This window comes from Musa acuminata, chromosome BXJ2-8, assembly GCF_036884655.1.
Source record: "Musa acuminata AAA Group cultivar baxijiao chromosome BXJ2-8, Cavendish_Baxijiao_AAA, whole genome shotgun sequence".
In the NCBI taxonomy this organism is placed as follows: Eukaryota; Viridiplantae; Streptophyta; class Magnoliopsida; order Zingiberales; family Musaceae; genus Musa; species Musa acuminata.
Window position 1 is genome coordinate 1,480,414 of NC_088345.1, and position 17,855 is coordinate 1,498,268.

At 38.7% G+C, this 17,855-nt stretch overlaps 1 protein-coding gene and 1 long non-coding RNA gene across 2 annotated transcripts; one reads left to right on the forward strand and one right to left on the reverse strand.

The window, feature by feature from the left end:
* Positions 1-34: 34 nt before the first annotated feature.
* LOC135618554 (uncharacterized) lies at positions 35-1,999 on the reverse strand. The gene is made up of 2 exons (XR_010489053.1): positions 1,514-1,999; positions 35-716 (listed from the first exon to the last, which is right to left on the reverse strand). It is a non-coding gene; the product is annotated as an uncharacterized LOC135618554 (long non-coding RNA).
* A 1,069-nt stretch (positions 2,000-3,068) lies between these two features.
* On the forward strand, positions 3,069-17,006 carry LOC103994084 (B3 domain-containing protein Os07g0679700). The gene is made up of 12 exons (XM_009414369.3): positions 3,069-3,591; positions 4,354-4,435; positions 4,537-4,638; positions 5,743-6,455; positions 6,601-6,697; positions 7,922-8,096; positions 10,606-10,682; positions 10,890-11,291; positions 12,378-12,427; positions 14,246-14,359; positions 15,413-15,480; positions 15,872-17,006. Exons 1-12 carry the CDS (start codon positions 3,476-3,478, stop codon positions 16,651-16,653), a joined length of 2,778 nt encoding a protein of 925 aa, XP_009412644.2. The 5' UTR covers positions 3,069-3,475; the 3' UTR covers positions 16,654-17,006.
* Positions 17,007-17,855: the final 849 nt, after the last annotated feature.

The following is a 17,855-nucleotide window of genomic DNA, read 5'->3' on the forward strand; positions in this document are numbered from 1 at the left end:
TGTCGATGCCCAAACTGATAGATCTCATGAGAGCTGTAGAAAGGATACGCATTCTTTATAGCTACCCTTATGGCTTCGTTTGTAATGAATTACAATTCTACTTTTCCATCGAGTTATGCTTCACAAGCAATTCAAACATCACTCGGAGTTGCTGCTTATTAAGCTCGACTGACACTAAAGAACAGTTCGCCACGTGAACTCTCGGTTCAGCTTCCATGTTATCCATCTTCAACCAGGCGCCAGTGCTGTTGTGTTGTCACAGTGGCTGACGAAACTTTGGCGCCCTTTGATTCCATCACCTCGTGTCCTACATTGATTGATACCCCCCATGTTAGAATCTATGAGAGGAGTCAACTGAGGCTTTCTCGTCTATGGATGGGTTTCCGGGACATGAACGGAAGAGTCATGCACGAACTGGCGTCGCAGCTGAAAGCCATCTTGCCAGGTTCGGAAGTTGGTGGTCGGCACGAGCAGGTTGAGGTTCTCATCAGGGAGATCTCAGGATCCTTCACCAGGAGTACCAATGCCTTGAGCTGTGGAGAGCTCCGAAGGGGCGATCCGAGTCAAGAGATGGCTAAGCTGTGCCGTCCATGTTCTATCAATCTGCAAGAGGACAGCGGCGGCAGGACTTGACGAACCTCGGATTCTGGTACTGAATGGAACACTAGCAACAGCAGGAGGAGGTAATCTGTAGCTTCAGCTCCTTCAAGTTTTCTCTGTAAGACAGGATATGAGCTTCGGTTATCATCCACATAGTGTAGTCATCTTCATTTTGAATCAAAGAAAAGACTGTTATAGAACTTGAGACAGATCTTCTAGTTATATACTTGCGCTGATAGCTTTCAATCTTTCTTACCATTCTCTCCCAAAATGCGCGGTTTACTCCAGAATTGATGTAAGGAGCCATTGTTATCCAAACACATCTAAGACATACATTGTTGCGGCAGTCAATATAAATTTTGAAGCTAGAAAGTTGGAGCATTCTGTGGAGACAATCAATGGGAGCCATGGAATCCAATTCATCAAGGACCTTGTAAGGCTTCATGATGAAGCTGGTACAAGTTTGCTCGCCAAACAGATTCCGTGAATTGTCTTAACCTATGGCTACCGCCAGCTATGGGACGATAATCCAACATCTTATAGAGATCATTTTAGTGTTTCCATGTGAACTTTTTCTGTCAATCGAAGAAAGAATCTCATCTCCTGGCCCAATATGGTCTACCAAAATACGATCGAAATTTAATAATGAGCGTAGCAGGGTCTCAAACAGTTCTTCACCAAGAAGGACCAAACCGCACGAGTTCATCCTGGAAAAACCCACATAACGAAGACCATGCCAGAACTCATCATCAAACTTTGAGCAAAGCAGCAATCATCAGTAAAGATACCATCTTTCTTCCAAAAGATCCAATCTTTTCCCAACTACAAAGCCTACGGACACTAAGAAACATCTTCGTGGATTCTGAAGCAACAACATAAGATCCCAAGAAGACAAAGACAAAGACAAACCCACCTTTCGTTGCGAATCCCCCGCTTCCAGTTTCTCCTCGCGGCCTCTCGGATCCCCTTCCTCCAAATCGAGACACACAACCCAACAAGGACGAGGAGACAAGGATCAAAGGGAATCGAAATAGACGACCTCAAAGAGCCGCCGAAAGCCTGAGCGAAGACCGGAGTCTCCCCAACACGGGACAGCGGACGCCATCCCGGAATCCAATTCGACGGGAAGGAGCCTAAACGGGTCGGATTTTTCCTTTTCTTGCCTTTTGATACTCGCATTTATCCTATTCGATTAAGTAACTCTTGGATCACTATCTCACATGATCGTATAAGATGGATGGATGGTTGGACGCACGTGCGGAGCACATGTGAGTGGTTAAGCCAAGTTTTAATTGCTTAATCATCTCCTCCTCCATCCAACATTTCCAGCAATTATGGCTACACATTTGTCATTAGAATCACATCATGCGCTGTACTTTGAGAGGCGTGTCACGCATCATGTCATCACTATTTATATTCGTATTGGAGTTGCACGTTAAATATGTGCTTATGTTTGTAGCCATACAAAATCAAATAAAAAATAATGCATAATTATCATGTTTATTTAAATGTATGAACGAGAAGAATAATCCAAAAAATCTTCTCCTTTGGGTTTTCTTTGATAGTTGTCCCTTTTTTTAATATTGATTCTTCTATTTATCATAATATCTAAAATATCAATACCTATTTATGTCATATGAATCGATCTTATTTATTAGTTATGATATTTTTAAATAGGATTATTTTCTGAGAGTTAGAAATAGTGTCTTTGGTGATATTTCAGAAGAGCAATAGAGGTGTCATATGACCCAACAACGTAATATTGGGTGCGTAACGCGACGTAAGTGTTGCGTTCTTGCGATGGTCCACATGGCGGTTGGTACGAGTGGCCATCGGGAATGATCTCATCCACTTCCATCGCACGTTACGTTGCTCGCGGACCACCACAACCCCCGTTCTTCCCGGCCTTTCCAACGCCCCACCATGCCCCACCGCAAATCGACGGCTATCGTTCCTGCCCCTCGCCCATCCACGGCCATGATTGCATGGGCCCCACGTCCAGCCCATAACTCACGGAGACCGCTCCTCGTACCATACCCGCCACGCCAGGCCACTTCCCCTCCCGTGCGCACCATGAAACCACCTTCGTCAACACCCGGAATCATTACCCCCTAACACCCGGTGCCCCCATCATCGCATCTAATCATCGGAACCGTCCGATGCGCTGGCGCACCGGTCGCTGCTAGTCGGGCTCCACCTACTCGAACGGACTCGATGGACCCGTGGCGGTGATCATGTCTCGGTGAGGGTTACCCCTCCCAGGGTGGACGCTTTGACCGGGGTCTCGTCGCATCCGGAGGAGGAGGGCCGATCGGACGGCTGGCATACGATCATCGGGCGGGTAATAGGACCGTTGGGCGGGGCCCGCTCGCGCATGCATTCAACTTGTTTGTTATCGCGGCTTATCGCTTCCCCTTCTTTTCTTTCGTTTAATTTACTCTCCTCTCGACTTCTTTTACTATTTGCAGGTCCTTTTCCTCTCCCCTTTGAAAGAGAGAGAGAGAGAGAGAGAGAGAGCGCGGACATCATCATCACCACCCCTGCATGCAGACGCCTCCCTTCCTTTCACCCCCCTTTCTCCGCCTCCCCTCTTCCCTAGTATACCTTAAACCCTCCCATCGCCGCCACCAGATCGCCGATGAGCCCCGCGGCTGAGCTCTCGCGAGGTGTGATGGGGTTTCTTGCAGGGCGGCGCAAGTGATTGGTCAGAGAAGCATCGGGAGACATCATCTTCATGTATCTCGACCTGCGAGCGCAGGCATAGCTTTTCGTTCCTTCCAGTCTCGACGGGTTCGTGGGTTTGATTGATTGTGTTTGTGGTGAGGAGGATTGGTGGTTGATCCCGGTGGTGGGTGTGGATTCGGAGGACACGCGGATGGCGACGGTGAGGTGCATGAACGTGGCGTGTGGGCTGACGGATCCCGGGGGAGAGTGGAGGCGGGGGTGGGAACTGAGATCGGGTGGATTCGCTACTCTATGCGTCAAGTGCGGGTACTAAAGTCTTTTTGCTTTTTTCTTTTGTCCACTGAGTTATTGAAATGATTCGAGTGTTTCCAAGTACCCGTCATAGCAAGTAAATTGGTTTTGTGTTCGATCGAGCATTCGTAGGCAGGATTGGAACTTATGTTATGCTATTCCTGTATTTTAGGTGTTTGTAGTTGACTTTGAGGCATTGGATATTTGGTATCAATAATTAGGTTTTCTCTGTAGTTTTATTTTCTCTTTCAAGTATTATGTCAGTGTATTTTAAATAGATTTGGTTGCTCAAAATTTTGTTAGTTCCATTATTTTTTGCGGAAATTTGTTAGTTTAGTGTCTAAACTTGTCAAATGGGAATTTGCTTTTGTGTTTTTGGAGCTTCTGATATTGGCATTCTTGTCTTCCTTAACTTGATTGGGATTTGGGACTATATAAATAACCCGGCACATTTTTCTTTAGGTTGCTTATCGATTCGAATTACAATAAGACTCGAATTACAATAAGACGATGTGACTTTGAAAATAACTTAGATAACGTCTGTTATATTACGAATTTACTATTTTGTCTAGCTTGCAGGTTTTGATTACGCGATCTATTGATATTTTGTCTTTCATTTGTGTAATATGATTATCATACTTTGATAATAATAACCTTTTTCGTTACAGACTTACAGCATGATACCTGCTCTTCCTGACAAAATTCCTCTTTGGCAATAATTTTTATGTTGGTTTTTTATTATCACTATATTCTTGTCATGTATTCTCCTTTAATCAGGATGGCATATGAGCAGTCAGCTTTCTGTGACATTTTTCACCAAAAAGAGTCTGGGTGGAGGGAATGTTGTTCCTGTGGTAAGGTAATGTAGAACCGAGCACTGAGGCGTACATTTTCATGTCTTCTTGTTATCAATATCTCTGCATGATAGATATTATGGTAATTGGTAAATGTTACTGGCAGCGCTTACATTGTGGATGCATTGCTTCAAAGTCTTTCTTTCATCTACTTGATACTGGAGGAGTTCAGTGTACTGGCTGCATGAAGAACTTAGAAGTTCCTTCCGTAAGATCATATCTTTCGTCTAACCTACATACAAAATTATCCATATGCTTCGATTGAGATATTCATGTTTACTGATGTAGTGCATGATCTTTGCTCAACTTCTCAGACTTGAAAATGATGTCTTGCCTGTTCTTTCTGGTGTAAGATGGCTTGGAAGATGGAATTTGCAATCCTTTAAATCTACAGCAATATTGCTCTTATTTGTGAGAAGGGAAAATTTGTTCACCTCCAAGGGAATCCTGCCTTAAATCTGGCATTAATTTTTACTGCAATATATGACATTAAAAATAATGACTAATTGTTGTAATCTTAGAAACAAAAATAGTAAACCTTATATTATCTATGAGATTTAACTTGGAAGGTTAAGTTTCTTACTGCTGCCAATCCATCTAAAAGCTGACATATGAAATAGGGTTTATTAAATTTTTAAAAGGCTTCTTACTTGTGGGTTGAAACTATGGCTCAAACCCAACGTGTGAAACTCAAATTTAATAAAATATACTTAACGCATTGACCATTTGCTTCCGAAGCCATTGACCAGGAGCCCTGGACACAGAGCTGCCCTTTTTTCTTTTGGTTGCCCTGTCTGGATATTCTTAACATAGGATCTGCTGCTGGTCATTCATTTTAACTCTTAAGCTGATAGTTGAATAAGGTTTATTAATTTTTATTTTTACAATATCAAGGTGATCTCCACTATGTTCTGCCTATGTGTGCATTGAACTTCTTTGGGATGACATTCTGATTATTATTTAGTGATAATTTCTGACTCAGTATCCCACATGGCCTTGCCATTCTTCTAGCTGAAAGGGTCTACAAATTGGCGACTATATGATGTATATGAAGTTGCATGCATGTGGCAAATTTATGGATAACATCTATTTATGTTGCTTTTAGGAGAAGTTTTACCTTTATATTCTTTCAAATGTATAATCAAAGGAACTTTTTTACTCCATAAAATGGTACAATTGAATTATTATCTTATCTATGGTGTGTGGACATATATTATTCTTTAGTAATTACTTCATTAACAAAACATTTGCATGCATTTCTGCTACATTATTCTCATAATTTCTTTTTTATAACTCTGTATTCTCCTTTCAGATGCCTAGTGAAGTAATTCAAAGTTTTTTATCTCAACACCATCAAAGAGTAAATGCTCCCTCACCTAAAAGTTCCAAAGAAAACGATGCTGATACAGCAGTAACAGGTCGTACATGTGAAATGTCAGCCACTACTTCTGATAGTAAAATCGATGTTAGTAAATTCGTCAAGGGAAAGGGCATGCAAAATGCAGATCTAGAGCAGAGTGAGAGTGAAATCAGATCGTTTGGGCATATCAAGTGGGAACAACATTCCCCTGAGGTAGGAATTACAAGTTTGTCAAATAGATATCCAGGTCCAGTTGGGTCCTCCCAAATATCTCTACGAGATGAGAAGGATTTTATGACAGATAAGTCTATATGTGAATCATTAGCCCAGTCATGTCTTAGTATGAGCTTGGTGCATAGTAACCAAGGCAGCAACACAGAAACATGTAATACTGCTGGGAAACCATTTCTTGCACTTCATATGGCTTGTTCAATAGCTGAAGGAAAGGATGAAAGGAATACAATTTCTGCCCTTCAACAGATGCAAAGGCCTCAATGTATTCTTGCAAAGCCTCTAAAGACATGCACTCGATCTTTTTCAGAGGCATCAAAGAATGGACTTCCATATATGCGAGTTGCTAGGCCACCCACTGAGGGTCGTAATCAATTACTTCCACGTTACTGGCCAAGAATTACAGACCAAGAACTACAGCAAATATCTGGAGAGTATCCTCAATTTAACTAAAAATTGGAATAGGTTGTTGATTACTTGATTGATTGCTTTCATAATCTGTTGTCTTTATATTCTTACTGACCATTTTTTTATATATCCTCAAAGTCTCTTTTGTTCCCTTAATTCTGCTGTCAAAAGTTCAAATTCTACTATAGTGCCACTATTTGAAAAGGTTCTGAGTGCTAGTGATGCAGGTCGTATTGGTCGTTTAGTTCTCCCAAAAGCTTGTGCAGAGGTATTATATATATTTGCTTGATTTGCTTTCACTTTTATCTAATTGCTGTATTTCATTAACGAATTGGTCTTTATTTCTCTTAGATGCAAAGATGATTCAGATTGACACTGTGTTTATTATATACATGATTCGGCCATGGTGCTTTAAAGTCTAAATATCTCATACTAAGCGATTTTTTTATCAGACGTGATATTTTCCACATGTGCTTGTTAAGGATATTATCACCTGCCTCCTTTATTATTAGGTTTCTTTAGCAGCACATGGGGATTTCAGTTACCTTGTTGGTCAGTTTGTTTTCTTGAAAAGATATGCTTAACTCGGTTTATGCATATATTATCTTAGTTGTCATTAAGTGGGTCAGATAGCCCAAGAATTTCAAATAACAAATACCATGAAACTTTGTTTTGTAGGATTCATTAGAATTCCATATAAAGACCAATCAATGGAAAGGAAAGAGATCTATTATCATGGACTTATGAGATTCTTGTTGCATTGCATGATGTTGCCATGACTCATGGTCACAATTTTGTGATCTCCCAGAATGTTATACTTCTATTTCATAATAAAATTTATTTCATATCCTAATATTTTGTGTTATTCTTGTGCCTCCATTTCTCTTCCAATGACAGAAAATCTCTTCTACAACTTATTTTAACTTAGTCTTGCATTATTTATATAAGCATACTGCAATATTGTTCAAATAAATCTTAATCTGTAAATATGTTGAATTCTGGTTAAACACTAGTCCACCAATTGATACAGAATAGTATAGGCACTAAATAAGCTACATTCCAACTGCAGAAACCAAATTTCTACCCTGCTTCTGACCTAATATATTCTGAAATAAGATAGTGTATTGTGTCATAGGTGCTAATTTGGTTTTCAGTGGTCAAATTATGTCTAAAATAATATGCATAATTTGTTAATCTGTGCCTTTGAATGTGCATATCATATCTTTTAGGTATACGAGCGTCCAACCGAAATAGACCCATCACTCATGCCTGTTCTCTTGATGTTTTAGGTATATGTGCATATCATATCTTTGAATGTGCATATCATGCTGCTATTTTTACTCGAGACATAAAACTTTATCTTTCTTCAACATGCCTGTTCTCTTGATGTTTGCTTCTGTGGTATTTTTCTATTTTTACTCGAGACATAAAACTTTATCTTTCTTCAGCATGCCTGTTCTCTTGATGTTTGCTTCTGTGGTATTTTTCCAAGGCATATTTTCCTCGCATTTCTCAACCAGAAGGTGTTCCATTAACAATTCAAGATACAAAGGGAAAAGATTGGCATTTTCAGTTCAGATTTTGGCCAAATAACAACAGTAGAATGTATGTTTTAGAGGGTGTTACTCCTTGCATACAGTCTCTTCAGTTGCAAGCTGGTGATACAGGTAATTTATTTCATGCATCCCCTTCAAAATGTTATTCAGCATGCATGAAGTCTATAGAAAATTATTTTACTATTTTTGTCATCCATTCAATCTTTTTGGCACAGCTCACATGCTTTAGTCTTGTTTAACTGGAAGCTAAATTGCTAATAGTTTTAATCTTTATTTTGTTGAAAAAATCACAATTATGTGGTTGTCAACTGATAATTTGCATCATTGCTATAGTACTTCTATGACTTTAACTTTCTATTAAAATTTTTTTGATTAATACTATGGAATTTGGTGTCTTTCTTTTCAACAGTTACAAAAATCTTCATTAAGAATATTGTGTCGCAAATGTAAGTGAAAAAACTTTTTGGCACACCCTGACCACTCATATCTTTTTGGCACATGGTCCTAAAGATGGTTTATATTTTGTTGTAATTCATCTATTTAGTCACGAGTTTTCTTATTTACTTTAATGGTCCTTAAAGTAATTTTTATTCATAAACAATTTTCTCAGTGAATTTCAATTTGGCTGATTCATATTATATCAATTATATTGCCACTGGCCAATTTCAGTTTTGATTCTGCTTTTGTGATATATGATTCATATTGAAGTTTGAACTTTGAAGTTTACTAAATCCAATAGTTATGATCAAGGTATGCAATATCGTACCGTACCGGAGTTTCGACGTTCGCTTGGTCCGGTACGATATTGTATACCGAGTGGTATACCGTTCGGTATACCACTCGGTATATATATATATAATCCGGCGACGTCGTCTCTCTCTTCTCTCAAGCGGGGCGACATCGTCTCGTATATATATATATATATATATATATATATATATATAAGATTATATATATTTATATATATATTTTATAAAAGGCAACGTCGCATCGCCTCGGCCACGCAATGTCACCTCGTTTATATATATATAATATTTTTATAAAAGGCAACGTCGCGTCGCCTCGGTGACGCGACGTCGTCGAGTTTATATATATATATATATATATATATATATATATATAAGATTATATATTTATATATAAATATTCTTATAAAAGGCGACGTCGCCTTATATATATATATATATATATATATAATTCGTTCTGTCCGATAAGGGGCGGTCCGTGTATCGGTCAACTGACGAACCGGTACGTACCTCCCGTACCGGGCGATATTATTCGAAATTGCATACCTTGGTTATGATAGCTTTGGAGGCCTTTTTATTTCCTCTCTTTTCATAGTTAGACCTTTCCTTTTCTTTTCTATTTTTTTGTTTCGATGTCTTCATCATTATAATTGCTTTCTTGAGAGAAGAAAACAATGGCTTGCTGCTTGATTGATTGGATCTTATGTTGACATCCTCATATAGTACATATGGAAAACAGTGACTAAAAACACTCATATTGTTTGAATGAGATGTCTAGCAAGGTTCTAAATACTGGCATTTATATATGCACAAAATTTCTTTTGGGACCCATATCTACCGCTTAGGTATGAAATGGTATACTATGTTATGGGATGACCCAATGTCATACATTATATCTGTGAAAGGAAGAATCCTTGTAACTGTCTGTTACTCTCTGCGACTTGTGTATCAATTGAAGCACACTAATTTAGATCAATACAATGGATGTATGGTGGTTTGGAGCAAGGTTTGCCGTACCGAGCCATACCGCCCGGTACGGGCGGTACGTACCGGTCCGACAAGTTGTCGGTACGCGGACTGCCCTGTACCGGTGCGCACTGTAGCAGTGCTACAGTGCTCGGTACACCTCGGTGTACCGGTCGGTACACCCGTACCGTACCGTACCGAGCACGAGTCGAAACGCCGGTACGGTACGGTACGGCGAACCTTGGTTTGGAGTATAAACCTCTATTATGCCTGTAGTTGACTAGAATGAACTGCCTCATAATTCATAACTGTGCTTCCATGTGAATGAGTATAATGTTATAATTATCATCTATGTATGAGATGAAAATAGGCATTATGTGATACTTTTAGGACTTAAATAAGAAGTATTGGTAAAAGGAAGTACAATTTCATAATAAGAAAGAAGTCCTTTGCACTTATAAGGATAAGCAATAATTCTAATGTTGGGGAACTTAGATGGATTTGTAGATATAGACAATTATTTACTAGTAATAAGTTGTATGTAAGCATTTGCTGTTACACACTAGTACACAGTAACATGGACTTTTAGTGTAGACTTGTTAATACCCTGTACAAATTGGCATGGCACTCTTTGCTACTGATAAGAATGTGCATCAGATATATTTAGATGCCATTAAACAATTTAAATTTATTAGATGAATGTAAGACTGACTGTTCAACATTCTTTTACACTTTGATGTAACATATAAGATACTTACGGTTGCTGCACCAAAAATATTGCATTCTGTATGATATCCTTTACCTTTCTAGCTTTTCTTGTGTGCTGCTATCCAGGTTATTATGGTTTATATTGGTAATGTGTTATTATGGTTTAAATTGGTAATGTAATGGTTTCAATTATTTTGCAGTGACTTTTAGCCGGATAGATCCTGAAGGTAAACTTGTCATGGGTTACCGGAAGGCAACGAACACTGTGCCACTACAGGTAAGGAACAATTCATTGTTTCACTTTTTGGTAAATAATCATGTCTTGACAGTATAATATCCTTCTTTTGTAATTTTATACATTTATTTTAAATTTCTTTCTTGTAGTTTCTGTTTTTTTTTTTTGGAGTAATAATGACATGCCCTAGTTAGATTTGTTTTGCTGTAGTTTATCAGATTTACAATCTTGCATTGATGATTGAAGCAGGATTCTCAGATTTCTGCAATTGCCAATGGTACTTTTGGCAATGAAACATTGTTTACTGGTATCAGCGAGAGCGTACCTGCAGTGAGCGGTTATTCTGGACTTCTTCAGTCACTGAAGGGAGCAATGGATCCATACTTGAGCTCTCAATCAGAACATCTGAACCTATCTGATGGAGAGATCAGTTGGCACAAGGGAGGCACATCAAATGAGGGAATGCAGTTGCAGGCTTTACAAAAGAGAACCCGGAATATTGGTGCCAAATCCAGGAGGTTGCTTATGAACACTGATGATGCCTTGGAGCTTAAGCTAACTTGGGAGGATGCTCAAGAATTGCTTCGTCCTCCCCCAAGTGCCAAACCTAGTATTGTCACGATTGAGGATTACGAGGTTGAAGAATATGATGTGAGTAATATCTGTTGAAAAACTTAGGTTATATCACTGTGTGTTATTTAGATACAATGTGCATGATAATGCAGGGTTTCTTGACTAGTTAGTCATATACTTTTGAGTTTTGTTGAGAATGTAAATGGTACACTATTACAGATAATTTGGTTCCACATCTTACCAAATTAATTAGGTAAATGAGTTCTTAAACATGTAAGCCTTTTTTTTTAGGCAAACCAGCACATGTATGTCATGCCATGATTGGATAAAGAGCAAGCCATTCTGTATGATTTTTGTTGCTTTTCTAGATATTGTTCTTCCACTAAATGACTTATGAACTATAAAGTGCCATTTTTGACAGCATCCCAATCAATATTCTCAGTAGTGGATGTTAGACCTTAATTTACATCAATAAATTTTGGTTTAGAGTGGATGTGCCTATAAGTATTACCCATAGGTACATGCTTATATGGATAGCACATCATTCAAGAAGAGATGATGTACATCATAGGGTCTACACACACCGGTCTGAAGAAGCCATGTTGGTCACAAATAACCAGGAAGACAGGGCTTTTATACAAGAACAAAGTTTTGACCAACTGATCCGAAGTGGAATGATGATAGGCATTATTTTGTTATGGCCCTATGCCATGTCATGTATTGTTGCCTATATGTTGGATTGGCACAAGACTGTACCGCGGCATAATTCATTCATTGTGAGAGTTAGGCCATGTACCTTAACTTTCCCCAGAATTCATATTGACGGGGGCCTCATGCACCGAACCACTTCTTTTTTTAATCACAAATTCACAACAATGTTTCCTTGGTTTGTGTTTTTGCTCCTTGTTTCTCCTAAAATTTCCAATCAAATTTTATATTATACTTGTTCTTTTATTTTAGGTTGGAGTTGTTTGATAGATCACCATATTATAGAAGTTCATGACTATTTGGTTGATTTTAGCTATTACAAGGCAATCCTATATCACTTTCGAAAAGTTCAGTAGTACATGTATGAACTTTCATATTACTTCCAGCATTAGTTATAGCATTGTTTGTACATATAAGTTGTTGTGGCCACTGATCCAATATAGTACTTGGCTGCAGGAACCCCCAATTTTTGGCAAGAAAACCATCTTTACAGCCCGACCATCGGGGTGAGGATGCTTTTCCTAAATATGCTTAATTTTTTTTATTTATTCTTGAAAATATTGGGGAGTGATATAGTTAAAATGATTGTATGTGTACATAGACTTGCATATTCTGGACAAACTGTTGTGCGTGCAAACGAGATAAAGATATATGTACAGTGATTTAAAGATCAGTTGAACTACGTTTCTACTTTCTAGTTTCTACTATGAGCCTTGGGTGGACAGAAGTGCTCATTTCTTGGTATCCTACCGTATTGAACTTATCACTTGCTATTTGCTTCATTCAAATGTATACCTTCTGATATAGCTAAAAAACATTACCCATGCACGAAGTGGTAAGTTTGCTGATGCTGAGTCTTGACTGACTTAAAAGCCAAATCAACTGTAGGCTGGTGCCTCTCTTTCTTATTGTTCCAAGCCTCCAGGTTTCTTCCTCACACAAAATCATTCCATTTCTTCTATTACAGATCATAGAATAGGCAATGAGTTCATTATAGTGATGCCATAGTCTCCCAAATTGTAGGACACAGGAGAAAAATCATCATTAGTATGCAGTGTCAAAGGTTCACTTTTAACAGTAAGATCTAAATTTAATCATTAATTGTTTTTCAAGATGCAGTTGATGAAAGCCACTCAGGAAGGATGTGACTTCTCACTCTGATGGCAATCTGGCTCTGATTTAGAACGGTGTGAACTTATGTATATAGTATTCCTTCACTAGATGATGGACATGGTCCTATCTTTTCTCAACCTTGATAAGTGAGATTTGGACCAAGGTGCAGAATATACTTATTCATGTAAGATCAAGATCGTGATTCAAGGATAACTGGCAAATTATATTAGAGGAGAGGAAGAAGGAAGAATAAGACCATTGATTACTCTTAAGCTGACGAAAGAGAGAGCCTTGCCAAGATTGAGGCTATTAGGAGTTTGAAATGATGACTGCCTTCATATCAGTATGGATTTCAGGGAGAGAAGTATGATATTGACTCCTGGTCTCAGCTTTTTTGGTCAGGGGGTTCTATCAACTCAAAGAGCTTAGTGTTGCTCATGAATCGACGTGCACGCCACGTCCATGTTATTGTTACACTGAGCCACACTGTTGAACATAGAGATGCTTATATATGGATGGTGTCTACCATCAGACTTTCCCCTCATACCCCTGCCATCCTAAGTTACATGAAGATCCATAAATCTCTAGATTCCTACCTGACTGATAATTAAACTGCTGATGTATCTAATCAACATATACCACATTGTCTACCAACACCATTTGTGTTGGGAAGCAGTATCATGCATATGTTTCGAACACATTTAACATTGACATTCAGTCATTGTCAGCTGTTGGGCTCCCACAACACCTTCGTATTTGGGCATGTTGTATGAATGTCTAATGTGTGATGCATAATTATTGAATTTTGTATAATTTGTGATTGTGTGCTATGTTCTAGGTTTGAGTCTGTAATGCATAATGATTGAAATGTATAATCATTGAATTCATAATGGAACTTGTATGCTAATACCAGCATGTTTAATTATCTCTCTATGCTTTTTTTGATGTACGGTTAATAAGCAGTTATGCAAACATCAAAGAGGGGAAAATCTAGCAATAAAATTAACTATATTGATGGTTCAGTATGATTGGCCGGTATACCATCCATACTACCTGTATCGATTTTCTTGTATGGCTCTTATGGTTACTATAATCCACATGTTAAACATGGATAAACTATTTTGTTAGTGAATTTTAATTTTCATCCCTGGAATCTAGCTTTAGGAGATAGCTCTTCATGCATGTAATCTTGCCTTGATGTTATACTTCAGAGAACAAGATCAATGGGTTCAATGTGACGATTGCTATAAATGGCGTCGGCTACCTGTGGATGTTCTTCTTCTTTCGAAATGGAGTTGTGCTGATAACACATGGGACCCTAAAAGGTGAGAGACATTTCTTTCAGCAAAAAATGTTCTTATTATATCATCTCATTTGTGTAATATGTATGAGTGCACATGATATTTGATCAGTTACTTTTCGTCCAGAAGGATCTATTTAATTGTCATTCCAAGTTTATTTATATATGATCTGACATTATTTGCTCAAGTAGAATGAATATTAGGGTAGTAGAAGCCTTTGTATTCTTTCTTTCCCTCAATATGCAAATAACCATTGTCCTATGATGGCTGATTGTATGTAATGTTCCCTTACGTTTTTCACATAAAAGCCGATACCTTCAAGATTTCAATAAAACTCAGCTTCAATATAAGTTGCACCTAGACAGTTGTTAGAATTCCAGAACCAGTGTATCTTGAATGGGAAGGGAAGAAAGAACGAGAATTTTGTGGGATGCACCTTACATTTACTTGTTTGTTTTTATGTGTTAAATGAAATTGGAAAATTTTCAATTACATCAATAATATACTTGCACTGAAATCATCTAATATATTGAAATGTCATAACGATGTTCCCTGGTAGATATTACTATGCTTAAAAGTTGAAAGCATTCCTATTTGGATAATCTATATGATCTATCTATGTACATGAAAAAGAAAATTTTGGAACATCTGGTTTCATAAATTATTCAAAGAATTGCAGTTTTGCTTGCCCAATGAACCAATACAGAAGCTAAACTGACAAAGTGACATAGCAGATAAATAATTTTAAATATGTGGTCAATTAAACAGAACCATGATTGTTATTTTTGACTAGTTACATGTGGATCCTACATCAATCTAGATGGTGTTTCAGAGAAGTCGCCATCTGTCTTTATGTGTATGAGGGCATGTTGATAATGCATAGTATCAGTTGTTGGATTGGATATGCTGTCATGCCATGAAAAGAAATTAGAGTGGCATTAAGAGCATTTAACATTTTAGCAACTGACTCTGCCTGACTTTCATGCCCTTCGTGACAGTTGACTATTCTAGATGTCTCTTTCATATTTGTAATCACTTGCCTAAATTTCACAGCATCGTCTGATGACGCTTATGCAGGTCTTCATGCTCTGCACCTGATGAATTGAGCCAGCAAGAAATGCAACTACTTCTCAGGCAGTATGAAGGTTTGCTTTTTTACTTCCAAAAACCATCAATGTAATGTATGATTATGGTGTTGCCAGAATTAAGGTTTGCCAGTTTTTCATTTCTTGATGTAGATACTTTGTGTGTTGGTTTTGCTTTTTGTCATGGACGTTTGTGCCTCGGAATTCAGATGATGTTGGTTCTGAGAGATGCATATTAATACTTATGAGGACGGTGTGCAGCATACCCTCTGGTTTCATAATCTCCATATTTTTCTTGAATCAATTTTCCATTCTATTGTTTTGATTATACTTGTCTGTTTCGTGAAACTTTCAGAAGATCATTGAATATCATGCCAAAGGATTCTTAAATTTAGGTCTATATGATGTTTCACGTCGTATTATCATTGAAAAAGTTGAAACTCTTATGCAGATCTCAGAAGGCAGAGGACAAGTGCATGTTTCAAGCAAGATTCTTCAGAGATAGCAGCATCAAGTCTTGATGCCTTGGCTGCTGCTGCAGCGCTTGGAGATGTGGGAAACCAAACCACAACTCCATATGCAACTACCACTAAACATCCACGACATCGCCCAGGTTGCACTTGCATTGTCTGCATCCAGCCACCCAGTGGAAAAGGTCCAAAACATGATCCCACATGCACGTGTAATGTTTGCATGACCGTGAAACGCCGCTTCAAAACTCTCATGATGCGGAAGAGGAAACGCCAGTCCGAGCGTGAGGAATCTGAGGTCCATAAGAAGGTTCCATGGGGAAGCAAGGAAGAGGTCGAAGGAACGAGCAGCTCCTCGAAGGGTGCTCACCATCTGGATCCGCATCAGGAGAATGAATTCAGCCCTGTAAGTAGCAGGACAATCATGGAAAATGTTGAGGTGAGCCAGGGGCAGATAGACCTCAACTGCCACCCAATGTCTCATGATTCACAGGCATTAAATCCCAGAAACAGCATGATGAGCCTTCTCCAGGATGCATACCGGCCCTTGGAGACATATCTTAAGCAAAACGGACTTACAAGCTTGGCTAGTCAACAAAGTAAACAGGGGAGTCCTAGTTCGCTAACTGTTCCCCAGGCCCCTGGAGAAAGCGAAGGAAAAGTCCCAGATGAAAGCCATTTTGCCTCTGCATCGAAGGAGCAAGAAGGCGGCGATGACGAAGGAGATGTTGGCACAGACATGGCTACCAGTGATGCTTCTTGAATACGTCCTGTGGTGACCGAAGAAGGTTTGAAGAGAAAAAGAGAAACACAATATCGTTATTTTGGTTTGTGAACTCGTCGTCTTCCAAGTGTAGCCTTGTTTCTCTTTCCATGCCTCTCTCTACTTTTTGATGAGAATGCTGAGCAGTTTATATCAGGATGTTGAAGTGTCCATCATACTTCATGGCGCACAAGGTTCGGTTTGTTCTTCCTCTTCCGAACTTAAGATTGTATCTTATGTATTTGGTACACTTATTCTCCGTTGTGTTCCATATTGGGTTTCCTTGGCATGTATACCCTTAGATCAATGTACTATTTTTGTATCCTCCAATCTAGCATAACCCTCTTGGATTATTTCTTCCTGTGGCTGAAATGCTACTTTGAATGTTCTTCTTCTGAACTATGTTTATGTTGTTCGTTATACCAAGTTATGTCGGCTTGGTCTTTTCTTTTCCCCTTTTGCTTGTTATTTTTCGGCAAAAAATATCATGTCCCACCATGCTATTTAACACTCCAAATGGCATTGATTATGTTTAAATATGTTTTCGACCTCATTATTTTATCTACATAATAATATTTATAGCATCAATAATCATGTATTATATGTGACCCATTATGAAGGTGGTGGGTGGTCTACTTTCATCTACAAATACCTACACTTAGCATTCCTCCACCTATCATCCATCAGGTGAGGCAGAAAATAAGAACAAACCCCATTGACCACTGTGGGAAAGCTTTTGACTGCTCTAATGATCCAAGCAATCTCCAATTCAATGAACATGTCAGTCATATTCTATTTGCATCAACGTCATCATCTCAAAGTTCGTGAGACTCATTCAATGAACATGTCAGGCAACTCGAGTGCGCAGTCAAGGCGACAAACGAACTCCCAAGGCGTTGTTGGTTTATAGTGGTTGACTTGTGATTGTTAGTGGTTGACTTGTGATTGTCACGAGGTGTGACTCGTTTGCCGGAGGAAGTTCGGGATTGTCTCGAGGGACGTCTTGATCTTGTTTGGAAGTACTTTGTATCGCTCTGAGGTGCTCTTTGGATACGTCTGGGCCTTACATAAGCGGTCGATGTCGGAAGATATCTCGTCTTAGTCTCTCCGATGATCAAATTAATAGAATAGGTAGAGGTAGTTGATTGCATCATATCAATAATCATTATTATGTATTTATTTGGAAGGGTGTGCAGCATTAA